Source organism: Furipterus horrens, unplaced genomic scaffold (assembly GCF_987537825.1).
Source record: "Furipterus horrens unplaced genomic scaffold, mFurHor1.1.pri manual_scaffold_5, whole genome shotgun sequence".
NCBI classification, from domain to species: Eukaryota; Metazoa; Chordata; class Mammalia; order Chiroptera; family Furipteridae; genus Furipterus; species Furipterus horrens.
The window spans coordinates 28012034-28032001 of NW_028327175.1; the positions used below are offsets into that span (position 1 = coordinate 28012034).

The 19968-nt window shown below is 43.1% G+C and overlaps 1 protein-coding gene across 1 annotated transcript; it reads right to left on the reverse strand.

Annotated features, from left to right (window-relative positions):
• Positions 1-4890: 4890 nt before the first annotated feature.
• Positions 4891-19721, reverse strand: CCT5 (chaperonin containing TCP1 subunit 5). The gene is made up of 11 exons (XM_090276231.1): positions 19526-19721; positions 16877-16937; positions 13624-13788; positions 12379-12577; positions 11307-11499; positions 11077-11226; positions 8957-9076; positions 8118-8303; positions 7496-7633; positions 6279-6459; positions 4891-5246 (listed from the first exon to the last, which is right to left on the reverse strand). The coding sequence occupies exons 1-11, from the start codon at positions 19628-19630 to the stop codon at positions 5119-5121; spliced, it is 1626 nt and encodes a 541-aa protein (XP_090132357.1). The 5' UTR covers positions 19631-19721; the 3' UTR covers positions 4891-5118.
• Positions 19722-19968: the final 247 nt, after the last annotated feature.

Sequence of the window (19968 nt, forward strand, 5' to 3'; positions counted from 1 at the left end):
GTACCTGAAGAACTTGATTGGTAGGGTAATATCCTATTAGTAAAAACCTGGGGCTATTTTCACAGCAGCTGACAGCTCAGGTGTGGCCTTTCTGGGCTGTAATGTTGCAAAGCCATGAGAACATGAACCGTAAACTCAGGTAGATTGAAAGCCCAGCTTAATTAGATGTTTTCTTTGTCTTCATACAAATGAATTTAACATTCATATATGGCACTATAAAAAAACAGATTAAAATAGGGTTCCATGGCCCTAATTATATCAAGCTAATAAACTTTTTTTCTTTGAGTTGTACTTTTTTTTTCAGTTTTTTACATTGTTTTTCTATTATAGTTGTCCCACTTTTCCCCCCCATTGCTTCCCCTCACCCTGCCCACCCCTTCTCCCAGAGTCAATCCCCACCCTGTTGTCCATGTCCATGGGTCATTTATACTAGTTCTTTGAGCTAATAAACTTTTTGAGTTTTTGAATTTGTGGCTCTTTCTAAAAGCTGTCTCCCAGGACATTTTGGGGCCCCAGGAGGTAGGGCTGCATCAAAAATCACTCATGCATTCTACCAGAATTAATTAAATCAAATAAAAAAATTCAGCTCCTCAGTAGCCCTGCCACATGTTGGTCGCTCAGTGGCCATTAGTGAAGGCACTTTGAATCCTCTAGCTGCTCCTGTTGACTTTCTGTTAATTCTGTCATCCCACCATGTCACAGCCCTGCGGTTGGTCTCCCTCAGTTCCTGCCAAGCATGTTTACTTGGAAGACTAACCAAGCCTAGACCAGGGAGCTAGCTGTCCCTCCCACTGGACCCTCTCACATCTGCAGACACCAGAAGGGCTGCTTAGTGTCCAGCCCACCCAGACCTGTGCTCCAGGAGGCTTCCTCCACTGGGTGGGAGAATGGGGAGGGGTTTGCTTGGGTCCTGGGTGGAGGCAGGCGGCTTTCATCTCCATGTGCCATGGCCAATGTGGGGGCCATTCCTTGGCAGCCCTGGGGCTCCTGGAGGGGAAATCATGGAAGATGGGGAGCAAGAAGGAGCCCTGCAGCCTCAGGGAGGCATACCCACTCTTCTTTCATTGCTGGCTGGGGCTGCAGAGTCCCCGCTGGCTGAGGTTTTTAGTTCTTTCTGTGAAGCAGCAGGAGTGAGAGATGGGCCCCTCTGGAGAGGGAGGGATGAGGGAGCAGTGAGGGGCCTGACCCCAGGTTGGGGAATGGAGAGGAGGGATTCCAGAGCCATTAGGACACAGTGAACTTCACGAAACATCAGCCCCGGAAGGAAAAGGTGGGAAGGGCTCTTTTTGTATCTACTTCTGTTAGGGAGAGAACTCTTTCCCAAAATCCTCTAGCTGACTTCCCCTATGCATCATGAAAGAGGATGGGAGTGAGCAGGAGCTGAAGTTGGGGGAGTCCATGGCCAGGACTTGTTGGGTTTCCAGGCCGAGCACAGTGAAGAAAGGGGGCGTGGAGGTCTGGTGGGTGGGCAGCAGAGGCAGCCCCACATGGACCTTGGGAGCCATCTGCCTGGTGTGGGCAGAGGGAAAGAGGTGGGAGGCAGGATGGGCAGAGACGACAGGAGCTCCAAGTGCCGAGGCTCTACCATGTTAATTTTGGGCTTGTACCTAAATTCTGTTTTTCTCAGTGTAAGATTTATAAAATGAGGAAAATGACATCACTTTGCAGGGTTGGTGGACTTCACATACCTTCAGAGAGGAGTGAGATGGAGGAGCCGGGGATGCATGAGGACAACTAGAACTTACATGAAAATCATGCTGTGGGGCAAGGGTTTCAGAGTTTAAGAAAAGCGGGGAGGGGGTTGGGAAGATCATCACTGGGAGACAGCTCTCTCCCTGGGCCACATGAGGATACGAGCAGGTAAGTGGGCCCCCACCAGACATTGGATGTCCCAGTTCCTTGATCTTGGACATCCAGCCTCCAGAACTGTGAGAAATGTTTATTGTTTAAGTCACTCAATCTGTGCCGTTTTTGATATAGGAGCCTGAACTAAGACAGCTCTTCTACTGATGTGACAGGCTCACTGTATCCACTTTTGAGAAAATGTCATATATCCAAGTCTGAGTACTCAGTTTGCCATTCTTTCAAATAAAAATGGTGTTCTATAAGGGGCAATTCAATTGAGACCACCACATACTTGTTACATGAGCCTTTACATACTTACATCACCAAGTACTAAAAAGTTGCACACTGAAGGGCTGAGAGGTAATGATTCAGTAATCTGAGTCGCTTGATCAAGGTCATCCTTCAGTGCAAATGGCCTTTTTTAGTGTGGTGGTGAAGAATACCATTAGTACGATTTGCTGCCCCTGCCCTGACTGACGCGAACATGAGAGCAATTTTACCCATCACCGCTTTTGCACCATTAGTGCAAATGTCTACAGTGAAGAAGGCAAATCAACTTTGTATGGAAATACTTTTGCCCTCACGGCCCCTCGAAAGGGTCCAGGAGCCCAAAGGGGCCTATGGACCACGCTGTGAAACCACTGTCACTATCTATAGAAAACATTTAAAACGGCACTTAGGACACAACGAATGTTTAATACACTTGCTGTTGCTGTCAGGTTCTCCCCACTTTGCCGTCCCTGACCATTTCCTAAGCAGCCAATTGTCTTTGGTATCCCCGTTTTTCTGGTAATTTAGATGACCCCCATCTTGCAAGGATGTCTGTAAGATCACCTAAGATGGAGAAACACTTCCCTGTGCTTACAAATAATCTAATTAAAGTTATTTTTTAATTACCACCTTCCCCACCCTCAAACTCCCAATCCTTTAGTGGAGCTATTTCACAAGAAAGAGAAAGGCAAAAGGATTAAAGAAATTCAGTCACGTGGAACAGACTAGCCTATTGGCCCTTCCAGAGATATTCGTACGTTTGAGTGGTCGTTTACAACCACCAGTCTATTTAAGAAACATCAAATATATCCAGCCAGTGTAGGTGTTGGAAACCAACGGGAAAACGGTGGGTCCTATGGGATTCTGACCTCAGGGTCATGTGCCTTTAGTTGCTCTTGCCACACATCAGCTGAGATGCGGGATCCAAAGTACAAGCAATGTGAAGCTTGACAAGTGATTTGGAATCTGAAGACGAAGTAATGCTACCTTTAGAGGTGCTTTTAATGAAATAAAAGCAACAGTTGGGAAACACTGCTAAACCTTTTCCCGTTCACAGGCCGTGTAGTTTCTTCCCTCCACCACAAAAGTGCCTGGAACATTTGTGAGGTTTGTTGTTGAAAGGGAAGCATGATCTAGTGGCTCTTCTCACACAACCACAAACCCCTTCAGGCAAGAGACTTCCGTTCAAAGCCAGCGCTCTTTGCTGCAGGCTGGAATCAGTCGTCAAACCGGTAAATCAACTCATCCTAACTAGGAGGGCAATTATCTGAGTAGCTCTATGTCTGACTAGAACTAATTATCTGAGCAACTCTATGTCTGACGAGAACTTACTCTTGGAACAGATGCATCCTGATGAAGCGAGAATAATGTAGCAGCACAAATTGTAATGTGACTTCACCATCCATTGTATGAAATATACACTAGCTAATTCAGTAGGTTTTAAGCTTTCAATATTCCATTGTCTAGTTCTATAAACATTCTAAAACTAGGAAGACCGACATTACACCTTATTCCCAAATCCTCAGTATACCTGTTTAGCAAAACCACCAATGCATTAATGTAGAGAAAACACAATGACCAAAAGTTAAGACTGGTCAGCCTACAGGCTCACAGAAGGTAACCCTGACACTTTAGTCAGGAAGAATCATTTCCTAATTTTAGGAAATCAAGACCTCTTACAAGCAAATCCTCTATCTCTGGTGATGCATTAAGTGAACTTTTACCATCACGATTCTCTGTAAGAAACATTAAGACTGCCAGGGTTTGACCTGGCTCTGCAATTTACCAGCCACGAGATTGTCTGGCAAATGATCAAATCTCACTAGGATGTGAATAATGAGAAGTGTAGCTCCTTCACAGGATGATGAGAACTGAGACGACTGAAGGCAACTATTCAAAACAATACCTAGCCATGGTGATGGCAGCCACTGTTGCTCCTTTTTGTATAGAATTAATTCAATAGCAGTTTACCTATACATGGCAATTCCAAGACATTTCCTTGCACTATCTCTTATTTTCTAGAATTCACTCTAACCTCCACTTGTTCTGTCCCTTTGATAAGACCACCTCAGTTGGTTCTGACTTGCCCATCTAAGCATCTGCAGGTGCTGCAGGAGTCTGTGCCCACTCTGGCCTTCTTCCACAAGCTGGCTTGTGTTCAGGGTAGGACCAGGCCCAGAACACAGTAGTCCCTTTCTATATTGCAGTTCACTTATCTCGGCCTCACTGTATCATGGGATTTAAAAAAATATTATATTTAATTATATATCATGGATTTTTCACTATATTGCGGGATTTTGTGGTACTGTACAGTAAATACTAAAATAAATGTAAGGTTCCTACTCTGCGGACTTTCACCTATCGCGGGGGGGGTGGTCTAGAATGTAATACCTGCGATAAGTGATGGATCACTGTAAAGCAATAAGGACTATGTGAAGATTAAATTTTCAAAGCTGGTCTCATGAGCACTGTACTAATGTCCAAGGTTATGTTGGTATAACCTAATGGCACTAAAGGCACCTCATAATTATGTGGTAGAAACACTCACCTATGACAGGTCTTTATAATCAAGACCTACCCATTTAGAAAGGAACATGTAAATATATCTAATAGGATCAAGCCCATACTCATCTCAATGTTAAAATAAATCTCAAGAACAAACTCAGTTTAAGCTGTTAAAATCGTTCCTACAGCCTTTTCAAAACAACAAACTCCTTGAATGAAGGCAGCATTTGATTACAGTGAACGTGCATTAAAGATCAAGAGGTAAAAGTGGTTTTAAAAGAGATCTTTTTAATATAACAAATCCAGAAGCTTGTGAGACAGCATCCTTACATGTCTTTGAACAAGTGAAACTGGTTACCAAACAACTATTTTTATTATAGCATCTACAGTGTCTGAAAAAGAACGTAATAATAAATAACTGTAGATGCATCATAAGACACCCTTTTACTTAATCACAGTACTGGATCTTACTGCTACATTTTATTCTACATTTTTTCTTTATTCTTCAGATTCTCCAGGCTTACGAATATCATCAATCTTCAAAATCATTCTAACCATTTGTGTTGCAAGAGAGATTTGTTGCTTTTTGCCAATCAAGGTTTCTATGACATGCTGTTGCTTCATATCTGAAAAATACAAATAAATCAATTATCCTAAAACAGCATGCACTGAATACTGAAAACTTGTTTTGATTAATGGAATCAAGCCTAACACTTAGGAATTACAAATTTGGAAGTCAGCTGAATTCTTAAGAGGAATAAATTTCATCTCTCCCAAGGACATTCTGGAATTTGAACATGGTTATTACTAGAAAGTCAGGGGGCGAAGGGTAGGGGGTAGGGGGAACCTCTCTTTAGTCACAGGCTAAAATGCCAGGCAATTAGTTAAAATGTTTTTCAGTGACACCTCGCTCTACAAAGTATTCAACACCATGTAATTTAGTAAACCTGAAATAAATGAAATCTTCAAGTGTAAGATAATTCCAAGACAGACCTAAAAACGGTAAATTTAAGCACAACCAGGCATTCAAATCAAGATTTAAACATCTGACAAATTTAAAATTTAAACACCTGCTGTTAAAACATCCTTGGACTTTGACACAAAGAGCAGAACAGCTCTATACTTCTAAGTGAAAAAACAACGTGTCTGATTCTGTAGCTAGGACTGACTGCAGACTCCAGATATGGCCCAAATAGTACAGAAACCATATCCGTTTCAACAAGCTAATGTTATTACTTTCAGCAGGTGAACTATTCATGTGGCCAGAGGCTACAGCACATCACATTTATAAAACACCCTGTAATTTATGGGGTACACACACAGAATAAGCTGTGAACTAAAAGTCAGTTTCAGGGGTCTTTTATGAGACCCAGAACCAAGGCACTATGACAGAACAGTTGTGTAAAAATAGCAAGAAGAGAAATTATTTTCTAAAACCAGAGATGCAAATGGAAGCCATCTTTGGTGTAAATACCACACTGTAGTTGCAATCAAATCAGACACCTGAACTTCAGGACCTAAATATCTTAAGTGTGTTTAAGTGTTTAAAGAGACAGTAACCTCACAGTAAGTATTACATACTACAGAGCTATGCAGGACGTAATTAATTTTAATCAAACCACAGCTCCCCAGCTCCCCAAGTCCCAACAGCTCCTCACCATTTGTACCCTTGTGCAAACAATCGATCCCAAGAGCAGGGTTCACTTCCTTCACTTGTCTGGCTCGGACTTCGGTCATTGTCTGGATGGGGTTCATGCCGCTGTTCTCAGCAAGGGCCATGGGGATGACCTCCAGGGCATCGGCGAATGCTCGCATGGCGTACTGCTCCAAGGTTGGGCACTGGAAGGTACAGGGCTATGGTAAGTGTGCTTGGCAAAACCCCCAGGAACAATTTAGAAACGTAATTAAATTATCATATTTTTCTCACTATAAGATGCACCTACGTTTAGAGGAAGAAAACAAGAAAAAAAATATTCTGAACCAAATGGTGTACTAAAATATTTAATAAAATATAACAATAATATTTCAACCATGTAAAGTGAACAGCAGTCAACAGTGGCATTAAGAACCATCATCACTCTCATTAACAAATGAGGAGAGACTTTAAGGTTCAAGTATTCTTCTAGTATTCTGGGAGCCCCAGGTCAGGTAATACACATCATTGTCTATGACGCAATATTTGCCCCATAAGACGCACAGACATTTCCCCTCCCTTTTGTGGAAAAAAATAGGGCATCTTATGGAGCAAAAAATACAGTACATACCTTGGGGGGGGGGGGTGCATGCTTGTGAAGACTATGTTATTATTATTATTATTTTAAGAGATTTTATTTTTATTTTTAGAGAGGAAGGGAGGGAGAAAGGGAGAGAAGCATTGATGTGCGAGAGAAACACTGACTGATTGCCTCTCCCGTGCCCCTAACTGGGGACCTGGCCCGCAACCCAGGCATATGCCCTGATTAGGAATCAAACTGGTGACCTTTCAATTTGCAGGCTTGCGTGCTCAATCCACTGAGCCACACTAGCCAGAGCTGTCTTGATTATTTTTAATTTACCAGAATATTAAAATATCATTGCAGAATAAAGATGGGGAAGGTATACATGTGAGAGAAGTCTGCGAATCAGTTCTGAACTGTTTGTATTATAACGTTTAATTTTAAATTTCAAATAACATTAAGTGTAGATATTTATACAAAATAATAATTGTCAAGGCTGGAATGACTGAATGAAGCTGAGAAATGCAATTTAGTCACATGAATTTGACTACATGGGCACAAGAATCGACTCAGATCGAACACTGCTGAACTCCCAATGTTTCTGCTTACTTTGAGTCTAGACCGTCTTGGCCCTTTGAGAGTCCCCACGTGCATTTTACCTTATCTGCCGCCTGGCTAACTGCCAAAGCACAAGAGATTTCAGCAGCACCTCCGCCATACACCACACGGTTATCACGAACGAGGTTCCGGATGACACACAAGGCATCGTGAAGGGATCGCTTTGCTTCCTCAATGATCTAGGGAAACAGTTCTGTCTAAATTAATGTACTCGCGACTATTCATTTTAGAGCCAAATACATGGCACCTCTGGTTTAATCGAAATGCTTGCTAAAAATATTCCTAACTCCCCCATTTTTAAAATCAGCTTGGTTCAAACAATTGAAGGGAACCTGTCATAATATTTGTTATCAGATGGTTTCTAACTTTGGCTCTTCTCCTTATAATGTAGTCAAAAGACACGAAACATGCAGCCAGTGACTCATTCCACAGCGCTGACTAAGCAAAGGGATCAAAAACAAAACTGACACAGAAAAACCTCAGAATGAGTCGTTTGCTTAGGCTCCCTATTTCTACATGAGGGACAGAAAAGGGAAGTGCGCCTTGTAAAACGGACAACGAAACATGGTCTTCAGTAAGTGTCGCTGTTAAATACATTATGGGCGAAGTCAAAACATATCCCCAAACCTGGAAAAAATGTAGGACAAATAACTGAATTCTCACCATCTTATTTCCTCCTCTGATGAAAATGGTTACAGCTCTGGAGTTCTTACACTTCTCAATGACCAGCATCTTGTCTTTAGTTGTCCCGAATGAGATCTCTTTCACAAGCCCAGCAAAGCCCAGCTTCTCAGCTGTGAGCTCCGAGAAGCGCGGGACAATCCGCCCTCCCGTCGCAATGGCAATCAGCTAATTCGGGTGGGTCGGAAGAGAAGGAAGACAACGTGCGTCAACAATGAATTTCTACAACTGGATCACAAATGAGTTGGACTCGATCAAGGACCACCTTGTTCACTAGAACGGCTGCCCCACTCTGGACAAAGAAATTCAGGTTCAACCCAGAAAGTCTTGATAAAGAACAAGGCTCTGAAGAGTTGAGTGTCTTGGTCTGGATCTGGCGCTGCCTGACTCTGTCACCCCGCACACATCCCCCCTAGTTCTCGACCTCATCTCCCGCCTGTGACTCTGAATCAGAGGCCTGCACAGCCGTCCCTCTGCACACTGGGCTGCAGTGAGGACCAACGAGGCCGTGTGTGTTCAGGTTCAGACCACGTCTCGGGTGGCTGAGACAGAAGTGGGTAAGACCACCTCTGAGAGCCAAGTAGAGGCCTTGCTGAGATGACATGGAAAGCACATGCTATACAACACTGGAAATAGCAGTTAGTAAAACAATACAAAAGATTCTAGCACTCCTCTCTCTCCTCGCTCATCCTCCTCTCATCTATGAAGCCTTAGCATGATGCTGTAATTTATGACAAGTGCTAACAAAGCAGCCCCAAGATACATGAAGGCACTGGAAGCTCCACCCCTAAGTTCAGAAGTCTCTCTCCAGAGTTTCCTACCTCAATTTCAGGTCCTCCTACCCAACGAACTGCAGGCAAATTGTTCTGAAGAAGTAAATGATTTGCTTCATCATCAAAGCCCCACTGGCAAATAGCTAGGTTAGCACCAGTTTCTTTAATCTGGGGAAAGAAATGCCGCAATCATGTTAAGAAAACCTAAGTATTCTCTGTGCTCTATGTTTGAAAAAAGTTGAAAAAAGGTGACATGCATAGTTGGGTAACGTGCGTGCACTGAAATAAAGCACAGAAAAGGACAAAACTGTTTACTTTTTGTCAGCTCCATATTCTAAATAATGAACATATACCAATGAGAATCGCCTCATTTTTAAACCAGTCTTTAAAAATCAGTAATTCATATGGAACTCGATTGTTATCATGAAGCAAAACAAGAGAGTCCACAAAGCTAAGCACCCTGCAAGCTCCCAGGAAGTCAAGGCTAACAGCTCTGCCCTGTCACAAATACCTATGAAGCAGTTCTGCTCACCTGTGTGTGCTTCGGTTTTATGACACACATTGCTCTGTAACTTGCCTTTCCCACCCAAGTGGGCTATACTGTGTATCCATGGATACAGACCAATGTAGAGACCAGCAACGGCGATCCTCGCTTCTAAGCAGCAGCACCCCTCCTCCCCTTGCAAATGGTTCATGCCTCGTCCCACGGTGGCAATGATTAGAGCTGACCATCCCTCCTCTGGTGATTCCCTGCAGTACCTGTGCCATGGCCCAAGCTGCCATTTCACTCCTGTCCTCACCCAAGACTCAGGTAATCCGACACACCTGGCTCTCTCGCTCTCCTTCCTTCCAACTTGGAACTTAATCCATTAACAGAAATTCCTTCTTGCCATGTTGCCATTACATCACTGCTGTGAACAAACCCTGGGTGTCCCCGGCACCCCTCTCAAATGGCTATTTTTTTCTTCCATGTGCTCAAAGTAGGAGAGGGGCCCTTTTTCCCCCTAGCCACCTTCTGTGGGCCACTCCCTCTCGTTCTTACCTCCCCTGGCCTCTCCGTGCCCAACACTCTTCTCCCCTGCACCGTGGCCGGCACTCTCACGGCCACCCAGGTAACGGACCTTTCTTCACAAACTCCTGCTAGCATGCTCCAACCCTCAGCCCTCCTGCTCTCTGCATGGCCAGCCACACTCGTGCCGCAGGGCCTTCGTCCATGCTGCACCCACCCCCACCCGGCCGCAGCCTGCAGAGCTCCTCACCAGACATGCTGCTCTCATTGTCTCACGTCTCTGTCCGCACATTACCTCACAGGCCCTGTGTGACGAGTGTCTGTAACGGAGCAAGCCCCTTCCCACTTGTCCCTTATTCTGCACCTCAAGAGCAAGAGCTCTGCTTTGTTCACTGCTGTTATCTCAGTGCCCACAACAGTGCTTGATATAAAGTAGGCAGAGAAATATACCATGAAAAAATAAATGAATTCAATGCCCCTCTGAGAAGACATCAAGCTCTCCTCTAGTTTGCTTGCTATGATCATATCCATGTTCACGTATCTTTTGAGTTCTGCTGCTTTAAATTCCTAAGGACAGCACCCCAAAGAAGAACTGCTATACCACAGAGCACACACATAAAACAGTAACAGCCAGAGAGAGAAGAGAAAAGGTATTTACAAAATAATACCCTGACTTGTATGAGCAAAGAACTGGCATTTCTATGACTGCATTCCGGTTTAGTTCCAGGTATCCAGGAACTCCATCCACTCCTTTGTCTAAGAGTTAATTTTAGAGGTCTCAAATACGTGGTCAAACTATATTAAAATTTGCCAAGCGTTGAACTTTCTAGTTTAGATGTGTTCAGGAGAGCAATTATATAAAGTCAAAAGCACAGCTCAAGGTAACTGAGCCCACTCTTTCAGGCACCCTAGATGCATGATCATTTTAAGACAAAATCAGACTTACTTTCCCCTTATGCCTTTCTGTGCCATTTGATTTGTTCTCATTGTGAATGTTTACTCCTTTTATAATTTGTAAGTGAAGAAAGCAAGCCTACACTGTTAATGTTATTTGTAGCGACATAATGAAGTATCAAGACAGTACAGGTTACTGCCACACAGCTGCCTAACTGCATCCTTTGGGAGCTTAAGTGACACTAAGAGCTATGGGAAGACTTACTTGCTGAATCATCTCTTCAAACTTCTCTTTTTCATATTTCTGAAGAGCTTTATAGTCTTCCACAGAGGTCACATCAAGCTTATGCTTTGTCTTTGGTTTTGGTGGTTCGAATGGACATGTGAGAATTGCAATCTTAGCATCTTCTACTTGCTATGGGGAAAAAATAGAAACACTTGAATTGGTGGCTTTAAGAGTTGAAAAATCCCGAGGCTGTGAAGGCAATGACTTACTTTTGGCATCTGTGGGTGACTGAAGTCCTTGTCCACAATCACGCCCTTGATAAGTTTAGTGTCCTCCAGCCTCCCGCCGACTTTGCCTTCTACTTTAATGAGCTCAAAGTCAACGTCCCTGCGCTGCATATCGGCCACAGTGAGGATAGCGTTCACCGCAATCTCAGCCATCTGTCGGTGACAGCTGTTAACCCTGGTGAAAACACACAAAACAAATTGCTCACATTCACTTACAGTTACTGCAACCAAAGTAGAGCATATAATGTAATGTGGTCACTCAAATACAAAATAATTTATTGTAACTGGAAGATGTTTTATAAAACTAATGATGTTCAGAGTCTCTGAAAGGAATGCCATTACAACCCGTACTTTAAACAGTCCGGGAATCCAAAGGGAACCAGAAACTTGGATGGAAAAAATTGTATCTTTATTTTCACTAACTCTAAAATTTAATATTTCCTTCCATATGTATGTACACAAGAGACTACTGAAGTATGGCAAGAACAAAGATTTCTCCAAGATTCTGTTACTTTTTAAGAATACTATCAATATTTTAGAAGTCCAAAACAGAGTGGGAAACATAAGAAATCACTCAGGAAAAGCCAATTCTCAAAGGAAGGTGCTGCACTTACTGAGAAGCGAGAGTTGGTGTGGTGTCCTACCTTTGCAGGCATTTCCACCGCAACAGTGGTCACAGGTGGGGGATGTTATCTTTTTTGAAAGTTTTGAAACATTTAAATAGACAGTTCAACAAAGTTACTTTTGATTCTGGAAAAACCATAAGGGACATCTAGTATTTGAAATGGTGCCTGAAATCTTACATTATTTAGAAAGATGAGCATGAAACTAAAAATGTGGTTAGTATCCTAAGTAGGTGATTTACAATATTCTCCTTTATGTTGATTATGTCTACACATACATTAAAACCAAAGCGAAACCAAAATAACAATGGAAACAGAAAGAAACACATCAAATTGATATGAAGTCATTGAGGTCATTTCCTGTTGCCTTTAGGAACAAGCAAATAAACTTTGCCATCTCTACAAATGCTACCTGTAACACTGAAACGTACACTTTGGAGCCCAGCGTGGTTTTAGCAGTCTGAATCAGGGGCTCAGTGTCCTTTACGTCAACAAGGACAATATCGCTGATCTTGTCCAGGTGCTCGATAGCAATGCGGGCGGCTTGCTCATAGCCGTCAGCAATCCTGATCGGGTGAATGCCGCGGTCCAGCAACTGCTCAGCTTCTTCCAGCAAGGCACCAGCCAGGACTGCAGACAAGACAGTGCACAACTGGTTCAGGAAAATGTTAAAACTTGTATATGCAATACAAGTTAGATGCTGCCTTGGAAATCTGAAGGTTCCAAAATTAAGCTGGAAGTATCTTAGAGGCTGAGACCACCTAATCTATTTTTAAAAAGAGAGCCTCTTTTTTCGGTTCTAGCAGAGGTCTAGTGGGTCTCCCATTATAGCCGGATGTTCAACTATCAGTGATGTAAAAAGTGTAATTAAAGAACATAATGTAAAAACATTATAAGGGGAAAAAAACCTGTTACGTTTCCTGGGCTAGAGATTTCTATTCTGTGACACTTATGCTCCTAATAAAAACTTACTTACCCCCCCCCCCCAACTTTAGTGCCACAAAGATGAGTTCTGTTTGTTTCAACACTGCTACACTCCAAACACATCTAGAACAGTATCTGGTACCCAATTAAGGTTTGAATAAATGAATTAAAATTCCATCTGCAGAAAAAGTAACCGTAAACAATTCAACTCTTTAATCTTCCTCAACTTAACATTTCAGAACCTCAGAAAAAATATAAGAACAGTAAAATGAACATTACTTATCAATAACATTTTGTCACACATATTTTCTCTGTACATGCACTCTTTTCCTCTTCAACTCTTTGAGAAATGTTGTAGAAATCAGGGCATTTTCTACTTCAATGCAGTGTATTGTACCTGTCACTCACAAAACTTAACACTGAAAAAAATACTACGTTGTGATACAGAATATACAATCAAATTCCCCTAAAAGCCCCACACATCCCACATAGCTAAAATAAAATCTGGCATCTGATCATGTTTTATGTATTACAGTTGATTGTCATTTCTCTTTAGCTCATTAATCTAATCACCTCCCCACTCCTTTTCTTTCATGATACTGAGTTTTAAAGGGTCTGGGCCACTTATTTTGTAGGGTATCCCTTCAACTTGGACTCATCCGTCGCCTTGTAATTTGATTCTGGGTAGGCATGTGAGCCCTGTGATTGTAAATAACACCTCTTAAATGAGAAAAATATTTGCCCTTTCTTACCAACCACTCCTGTGGTTCCATCTCCAATTTCATCATCCTGTGATTTGGACAGTTCAACCATCAGCTTGGCAATCTGATGGTCAACATCCATCATGCTCAAAATGGTGGCACCATCATTAGTTACAGTCACATCACCATCCTTATCCACCATCATTTTATCAAGCCCTAAAAAAAAAAAAAAAAGAAAAGCAGCCTATACAAAAATCTGTAAAGTGTTAAAAGTCTTGACCCAGGTCCTAGTTAGGAATTTATCATAAACAAATTATTACAATCTAAAATGGCTAAACACAATAGGAACATGGAACGTTAAGAACCATGAACCAAAGTAAACAGGAAATTATAAAGCAAGAGATGGAACACCTCACCATTGCAGTGCGCGGTGTTAGCGAACTATAATGGACTGGAACGAGACATTTCCAGCAGTGTTCTGCTTTGGAAATGACAAGCTCACATGAAAGAGTAGCTTTAATATCGAGGCAAGATGTAGCATAGGCAGTTAGGGGTTACTTTGCAAGTTCTGACAAAATGATAGCAATCAGACTTCTAGGAAAACCTATGACATAACCATTACTCAAGCCTATGCTCCAACCACAGAGGCTAAAGATGAAATTGAAAACTTTAATGCAAGTATTCAAGAAGAAAGTGATCGCACACCAAAATAAGACATCCTTATAATTATAGGTGACAAGAACACAAAGGTAGGAAATGAAGCAGAATCAAATGCTGAACAATTCAGACTACGGGCCAGAAATGAAGCAAGAGATTGGCTCGTGGATTTCTGCAAAGCCAACAACTTGTCCATCACAAGCACATGCTTCAAACAACTGAAACATGTAGTCATCACAGATGGTCAACATAGAAATACAGACTGCCCTGGCTGGTGTGGCTCAGTGGATTGACCGTTGGCCTGTGAACCAAAGGGTTGCTGGTTTGATTCCTAGTCAGGGCATGTGCCTGGGTTGTGGGCCAGGTCCCCAGTTTGGGGTGTGCGAGGGGCAACCACACACTGATGTTTCTCTCCTTCTCTTTCTCCCTCCCTTTTCCTTTCTCTAAAAATTAAATAAATAAAATCTTGGGGGGCGGGGGGGAAGAAATTACAGACTATGTTAGTAACAGGAGCTGGAGAAGCTGTATCCTTTCTGCCAAAACCAAAGCAGATTGTGGTACTGACCACAAACTGTTCGTATTGAACTTCAGGGTAAAGCTGAAGAGCACCAGAAGAAACTGTAGAGTCAAAATATTATGTAAATAACATTCACGATGGATTCAAGTCCACATAAATAATAGATTTGCATCGTTAAACTTAACTGACTGAGAGGGAGAAGTGTGAACTGAAACTAGAAATATTATTATAAGGAGAATGTGAAAAGACAATGTTGGAAATAAAAAAGGGAAAAAAACCTTGAGATGGATGACAGAAAAAACAAACCTTAAGAATCGTTAGAGACAAGAGAGGTAAAAGGTGACAAAAGCAGGCTTAGAATTCTGAATGCAGTTTTTCAATGACTATCATGCAGAGATAATGAAAAATATTACAATATTAAAACAGTGAATGTGAAGAGATAGAGGAAAACAAAAAAGTAAAAGCAAGTGATCTCTACCAGAAGATTCAAGAAATAAAAGAGAAATTCAAATCTGGATTAGGAATGCTGCATGACCAATGAGGAAGCACATTATTTGATCAGGAGAAAATAAACAAAAGGTGGAGACAGTGCATGGAACAGACAGAGGAGAAAAAATACAACAGATACTTCTGAAGAAGATTCCTATGAGGAAGGATTCTAGAAAGCAAAGTGAAAGCTGCCCTGAAAGTACTGGGAAGAAATTAATCACGAGGGGTAATCTGTCAAAACCCTAATGAGACTATGTCAACACGGAAAACAAAAAATGGCCCACAGACTAGAAACATTCAATATACATCCCGACCATCGAGAAAGGAGATGCCAAGTGCAGTAATGACTGGATCATTGCTCGGATTTCCCACACTACTGTAAGCATTTGCTGGATGGTGGAGTGCGCCAAAGAATTTCAGATCACTCTGTGCTTTATAAGACGACAGGAAAGCCTTTGATGGCGTCAACTGCAAAAAGCTATAAGCTGCCCTGCAACAGGCATGCCTCAGACTCCACTGTCCTGACACATAGCCTGTATGGTGAGCAGGAAGCCGCTGTCAGGAAGCATAGGGAGAGACAGAATGGTTTTCTATCAGCAAAGGTGCCAGACGAGGGTGCACTTAATCTCCGTATTGTTTTATTCTGCCCACAGAACCGGGCTAGATTAAGAGGAAGGAGGGAAAATAGATAGAAAAATATTACTAACTGAAGACATGCAGAAGATGGCATTTTACTGGCCGAAAAAAGCGCCAAAGCAGGGCTGCATCTGAACACCAAGACAAAGATCATGACCACAGAAGAAACACACTTTAACACAGACAATGAAGACACTGAGATGTTAGAGGTTCTGCTTACCTTGGCCCAGTCATCAATTCAAATGGAGACTCAGCCAAGAAATCAAGACAAGGCTGAGACTCAGAAGGGCAGCAATGGAAGAATTAGGAAGGATCCCTAAGAGCCAAGATGCGTCATTAGAGACCAGAGCTAATATCATCTACAGGCCTGCCTTTCCCATTACTAGGTATGGACGTGAACGTTGGACAGTGAGGAAGGCTGATAGGAAAATAATCAAATCATCTCAATTATGATGTTGGAGGAGAGCTCTATAGATACATTGAACAGCCAGGACGATGAATAAGTGGTTTCTAGAGGAAATTAATCCTGAAGTACCATTGGAGGCAAAAATGGCAAAGCTGCTGCTGTCCTATTTTGGGCGCATCACCAGAAGGCAGATGTTTTTGGAGAAGACAATTATGCTGGGTAAAACAGAGGGCAAAAGGAAAAAAGGAAGGCCGAATATGAGATAGATTGAATCTACAGGAACCGAGCAGAACAGGTGAGAATAGGACATTGTGGACATCACTCTTTTCACTGTGTCACCAAGAGTCAGAGCTCAATGGCATGTAACATATACACGATTTGGAAATGGAATGATGTTACGTGGAAATAAAAGAATCTGACCTAAAACTGTACACACATTATGACCATAATCATATTTAAAGGGTACGGAATACACCAAAAGTTTGGATGTAGTAGGGGAGTGGAATGGCCCACCCACCCCCCTCTTCTGTAAAGATGCTTTATTGACTAGTTTCTGATTTAAAATTTTTGTTAAAAGACTCAGAATATTAGTCTCTTACCATTTGGTCCAAGTGATGTTCTCATTGTATTTGCTACAGCCTTTGCTGCCATTATATGAGACTAAATGAAACAGAAAAAAGCAAATATTCAAGTTACATTAATTTTAACAGTTGAAAGCATACAGCTGATGACTGATTTTAAGACCGCTTTGCAACGCCAACCTCATACAGCCATAAACATGCAGCACCCTGAACGGTCGCACAATGGTTTACGGCAGAAATACATTCTCTCGAGTGGTGCAGCCAATACAGAACCCACACACAAAGGGTCATTCTTCCTTGTCACCTGCAAGGGTATTGCTACTGAGAGAAACCGAAGCTTGAAACCATCCATTCTTGTTTTCACACAGAATTAGGTCCATTTTATCTCCATGTCGAGTTTGCTGTCTATTCTTGCTGTCACAACGTAACCCAGATCCACAGGACCCTACAGAAATCCAGGGACTCTTGTCTTTCCTCCTTTCCTTCAGATTCATCCTATATCCAAGCCATCATTTTTTCTCTGTTGCTTCAGTCCCCAAATCTTCCCTGCCCCTCCCTGTCCAGTGTCTCAACATGAAAGTCTAAAAGCTTCAGCTTTTCCAAGTCCTCCACAATCTTGAGACCTAGTTTCCTTCCAGTGAAGATGGTCTGTGCCTGTTCCCCAAACATGCCCTCTGACCCCTGGACCAAGGACACACAAAAGGCCCTCTTGATAACCCACCAAACCCTCAACCAACTTTTAAAGCAGTTCAGATGTACATGCTCTGTGACGCCTTCCCTGGTCACCCCACTTGACAAGTAACAAGATACCAAGTTCATTAGATCTGTGAAAATGTTGTAATCCTTAAAATATACTTTGACTGGTATGTCTGCATAATGGAATTTTCATAGGGAGGTGGTTCCTAATGCAGGGTTTTGTCCCCCAAGAGGCATCTGGCAATTAATGTCAGTGGGTAGAGCAAGGTGGAGATGCTGCTTAACGGCCCACACAGGACAGCTCCCGCCACACACAGTAACCTGGCCCCAAATGTTGCAGTGCCAAGGCTGAGAACCCAGGTCTGAACCAGTGCTTCAACCACGGCCCCGTTCTTCACTAGCTCTGTGACCTTAAGCAATTACTTACCTGCTGTGGGCCAAGTTTTCAATTCTGTAAAGTAATACCCGAGTGTGAGGATTACCATGAAATAATGCACATAACTAACCTGTAGCTTCTATTGCACTATTTTACGGGGTGCCTGTGTTGAATGTTACCTTCTCTGCTGGTCCCTTTTAGAGAAAAATGGAACTGAATACGTAATACAAGTGGCCTGAGTAACTACCATGAATCAAATACTGTGTGGTCACTCCTTAGGTTACCCCACTGAACACACATCCTCAGCATGACAGAAGTGTATTACCCGCCCCCTGCCCCCCTTAGAAAAGGTTCAAAGAGGTTGCACAACTTGTCCCAAGTCAAACAGTCAGTGGAAGAACTGTACTGTTTCTTAATTTATGTAAAACCCCCAAGACATTAAGTGAACAGGGATGTCTCAGACCCTGTGACAAAGCCTGTACATGTTCACACCGTGGATTACTTCCCTTTATAACAACCTCTAAAGTCAGTGCCCTCTCTCCCTTCCTCAGTGCTTGCTTGTCCATGTCTGTGCTCAGATGACCAGTCCTCACCAGGACTCCTACGACGGTCTCTGACTCTGCAGGTCTTCTGTATTCCTTCACTCCAGCCCAAATGCGGCTCCCTAAGGTTCAGTACTACCTAAGCTTAGACTCTGCTCAACGCCCGTCCTCCCCACGGGATAGCACCTTGACTGGGGGGTATTCAAGGACTTCCATCTTTGGAAACTGATGTTAACTTGAAGCAGACTGTGTTCCATCCAAACCAGGGTGCACTCTCCCCCTGCAACGGGCCGGGCCACTTCCTTCTCAGGTCTTTGCTTTTACTGCTTCCCTTTTCCAGAAGGCTGGCTCAACCTCATTCAAAGCATGACTCCATCCCTGATCAAAAGCTACCTCTATCAATGTCTGAAAGACACCTCCAACTTTCATCTGCATCCCCTCAGATTACTGGTGATTCTGGTCACACACCGCCTTGTACTTTGGTTACTGGTGTCCATTTCTCACTGTTACGGTAGTATTTCCTTCCTTAAGGGTCTCCGTTTAGAACTTTCACGACACTGCATCCAGGAAAACGCCATGCACGGAAGATACTCAAAAATGAAATACTCCATAAATGACTAAACCTTTAGGAAGTGACAAAATAAACCTTCATTTCTTTTAGGGCTGTTGCAGGTACACTAGCTGAAGATTAAGCATCAGTCTTAAACGTCCAGGTGACCTGAGAGTACTTTCTCCGCATCTTACTGACAAAAACACTGAACCGTAAGGCTGCCAGGCTGGAAAACCGAGCGAGACGCGGGTTCCCTGCTTGTGACTTATAAGTGTCCCATCCCACTCTGAAGGGCGCTTGAGGCTCACCCTAACCCCTAAAGGCTTTCACGTTGGCCTCTCCCAAGCTCTAGGAGCGGGATGCGGGTCAGCGCACGAGAGGCATTCCCTCGGCCTTTCCCCCGGAGCACATGGCAGAACCGCTCTTGGGCTTGCGCAGGCGCAGAGCCATGGGGTTCGGCCGTTTCCTTGTATCCCACCGCCAGTGGGTCCCGGTCCCGTTACCTTGAGAGCCTCCAGTCCCATAAGACGAGTCTTGCGGTCCTGATCCTTGATGATGAGGAAAGGACGCCCATATTCATCGAAGGCGAGAGTCCCGACTGACGCCATAGTGCAGCAGCTGAGGTTACTTTGCCGCTACCGGCCGAGACTACTCTGGAATCTAGAACGCAGCTTCCGCTCACGGGACGGCTCCAAAGCTCGCGCATGCGCATGAGCAGACCGATTTTTTTTTTTTTTTTTTTTTTTTTTTTTTGAGACTGGTTTAACGCCAAACAGTACTTTCTGGAATCGGCGGCCTTCGGAAACTTCTATCATCTGGGAAGCTGTGGGGGGAAGTTCGAAGTCACGAACGGGAACCTTACAACCCACAAGCCAAGAGGAGACAGAATTTAGTCATTCCATGAAGTTATACATTTTAGAATATCTGGATATTGAATTCCAACAAG

Excerpts from the sequence above, each read along its gene's own strand:
- CCT5 (XM_090276231.1), bottom strand. The coding sequence starts at position 19,630 with ATGGCGTCAGTCGGGACTCTCGCCTTCGATGAATATGGGCGTCCTTTC. Across the intron at positions 11,500-12,378 it reads ACCACGCTGGGCTCCAAAGT|GGTTAACAGCTGTCACCGAC; the intron begins GTACGTTTCAGT and ends TGTTTTCACCAG. Across the intron at positions 7,634-8,117 it reads TCAGAGGAGGAAATAAGATG|ATCATTGAGGAAGCAAAGCG; the intron begins GTGAGAATTCAG and ends CTGTTTCCCTAG.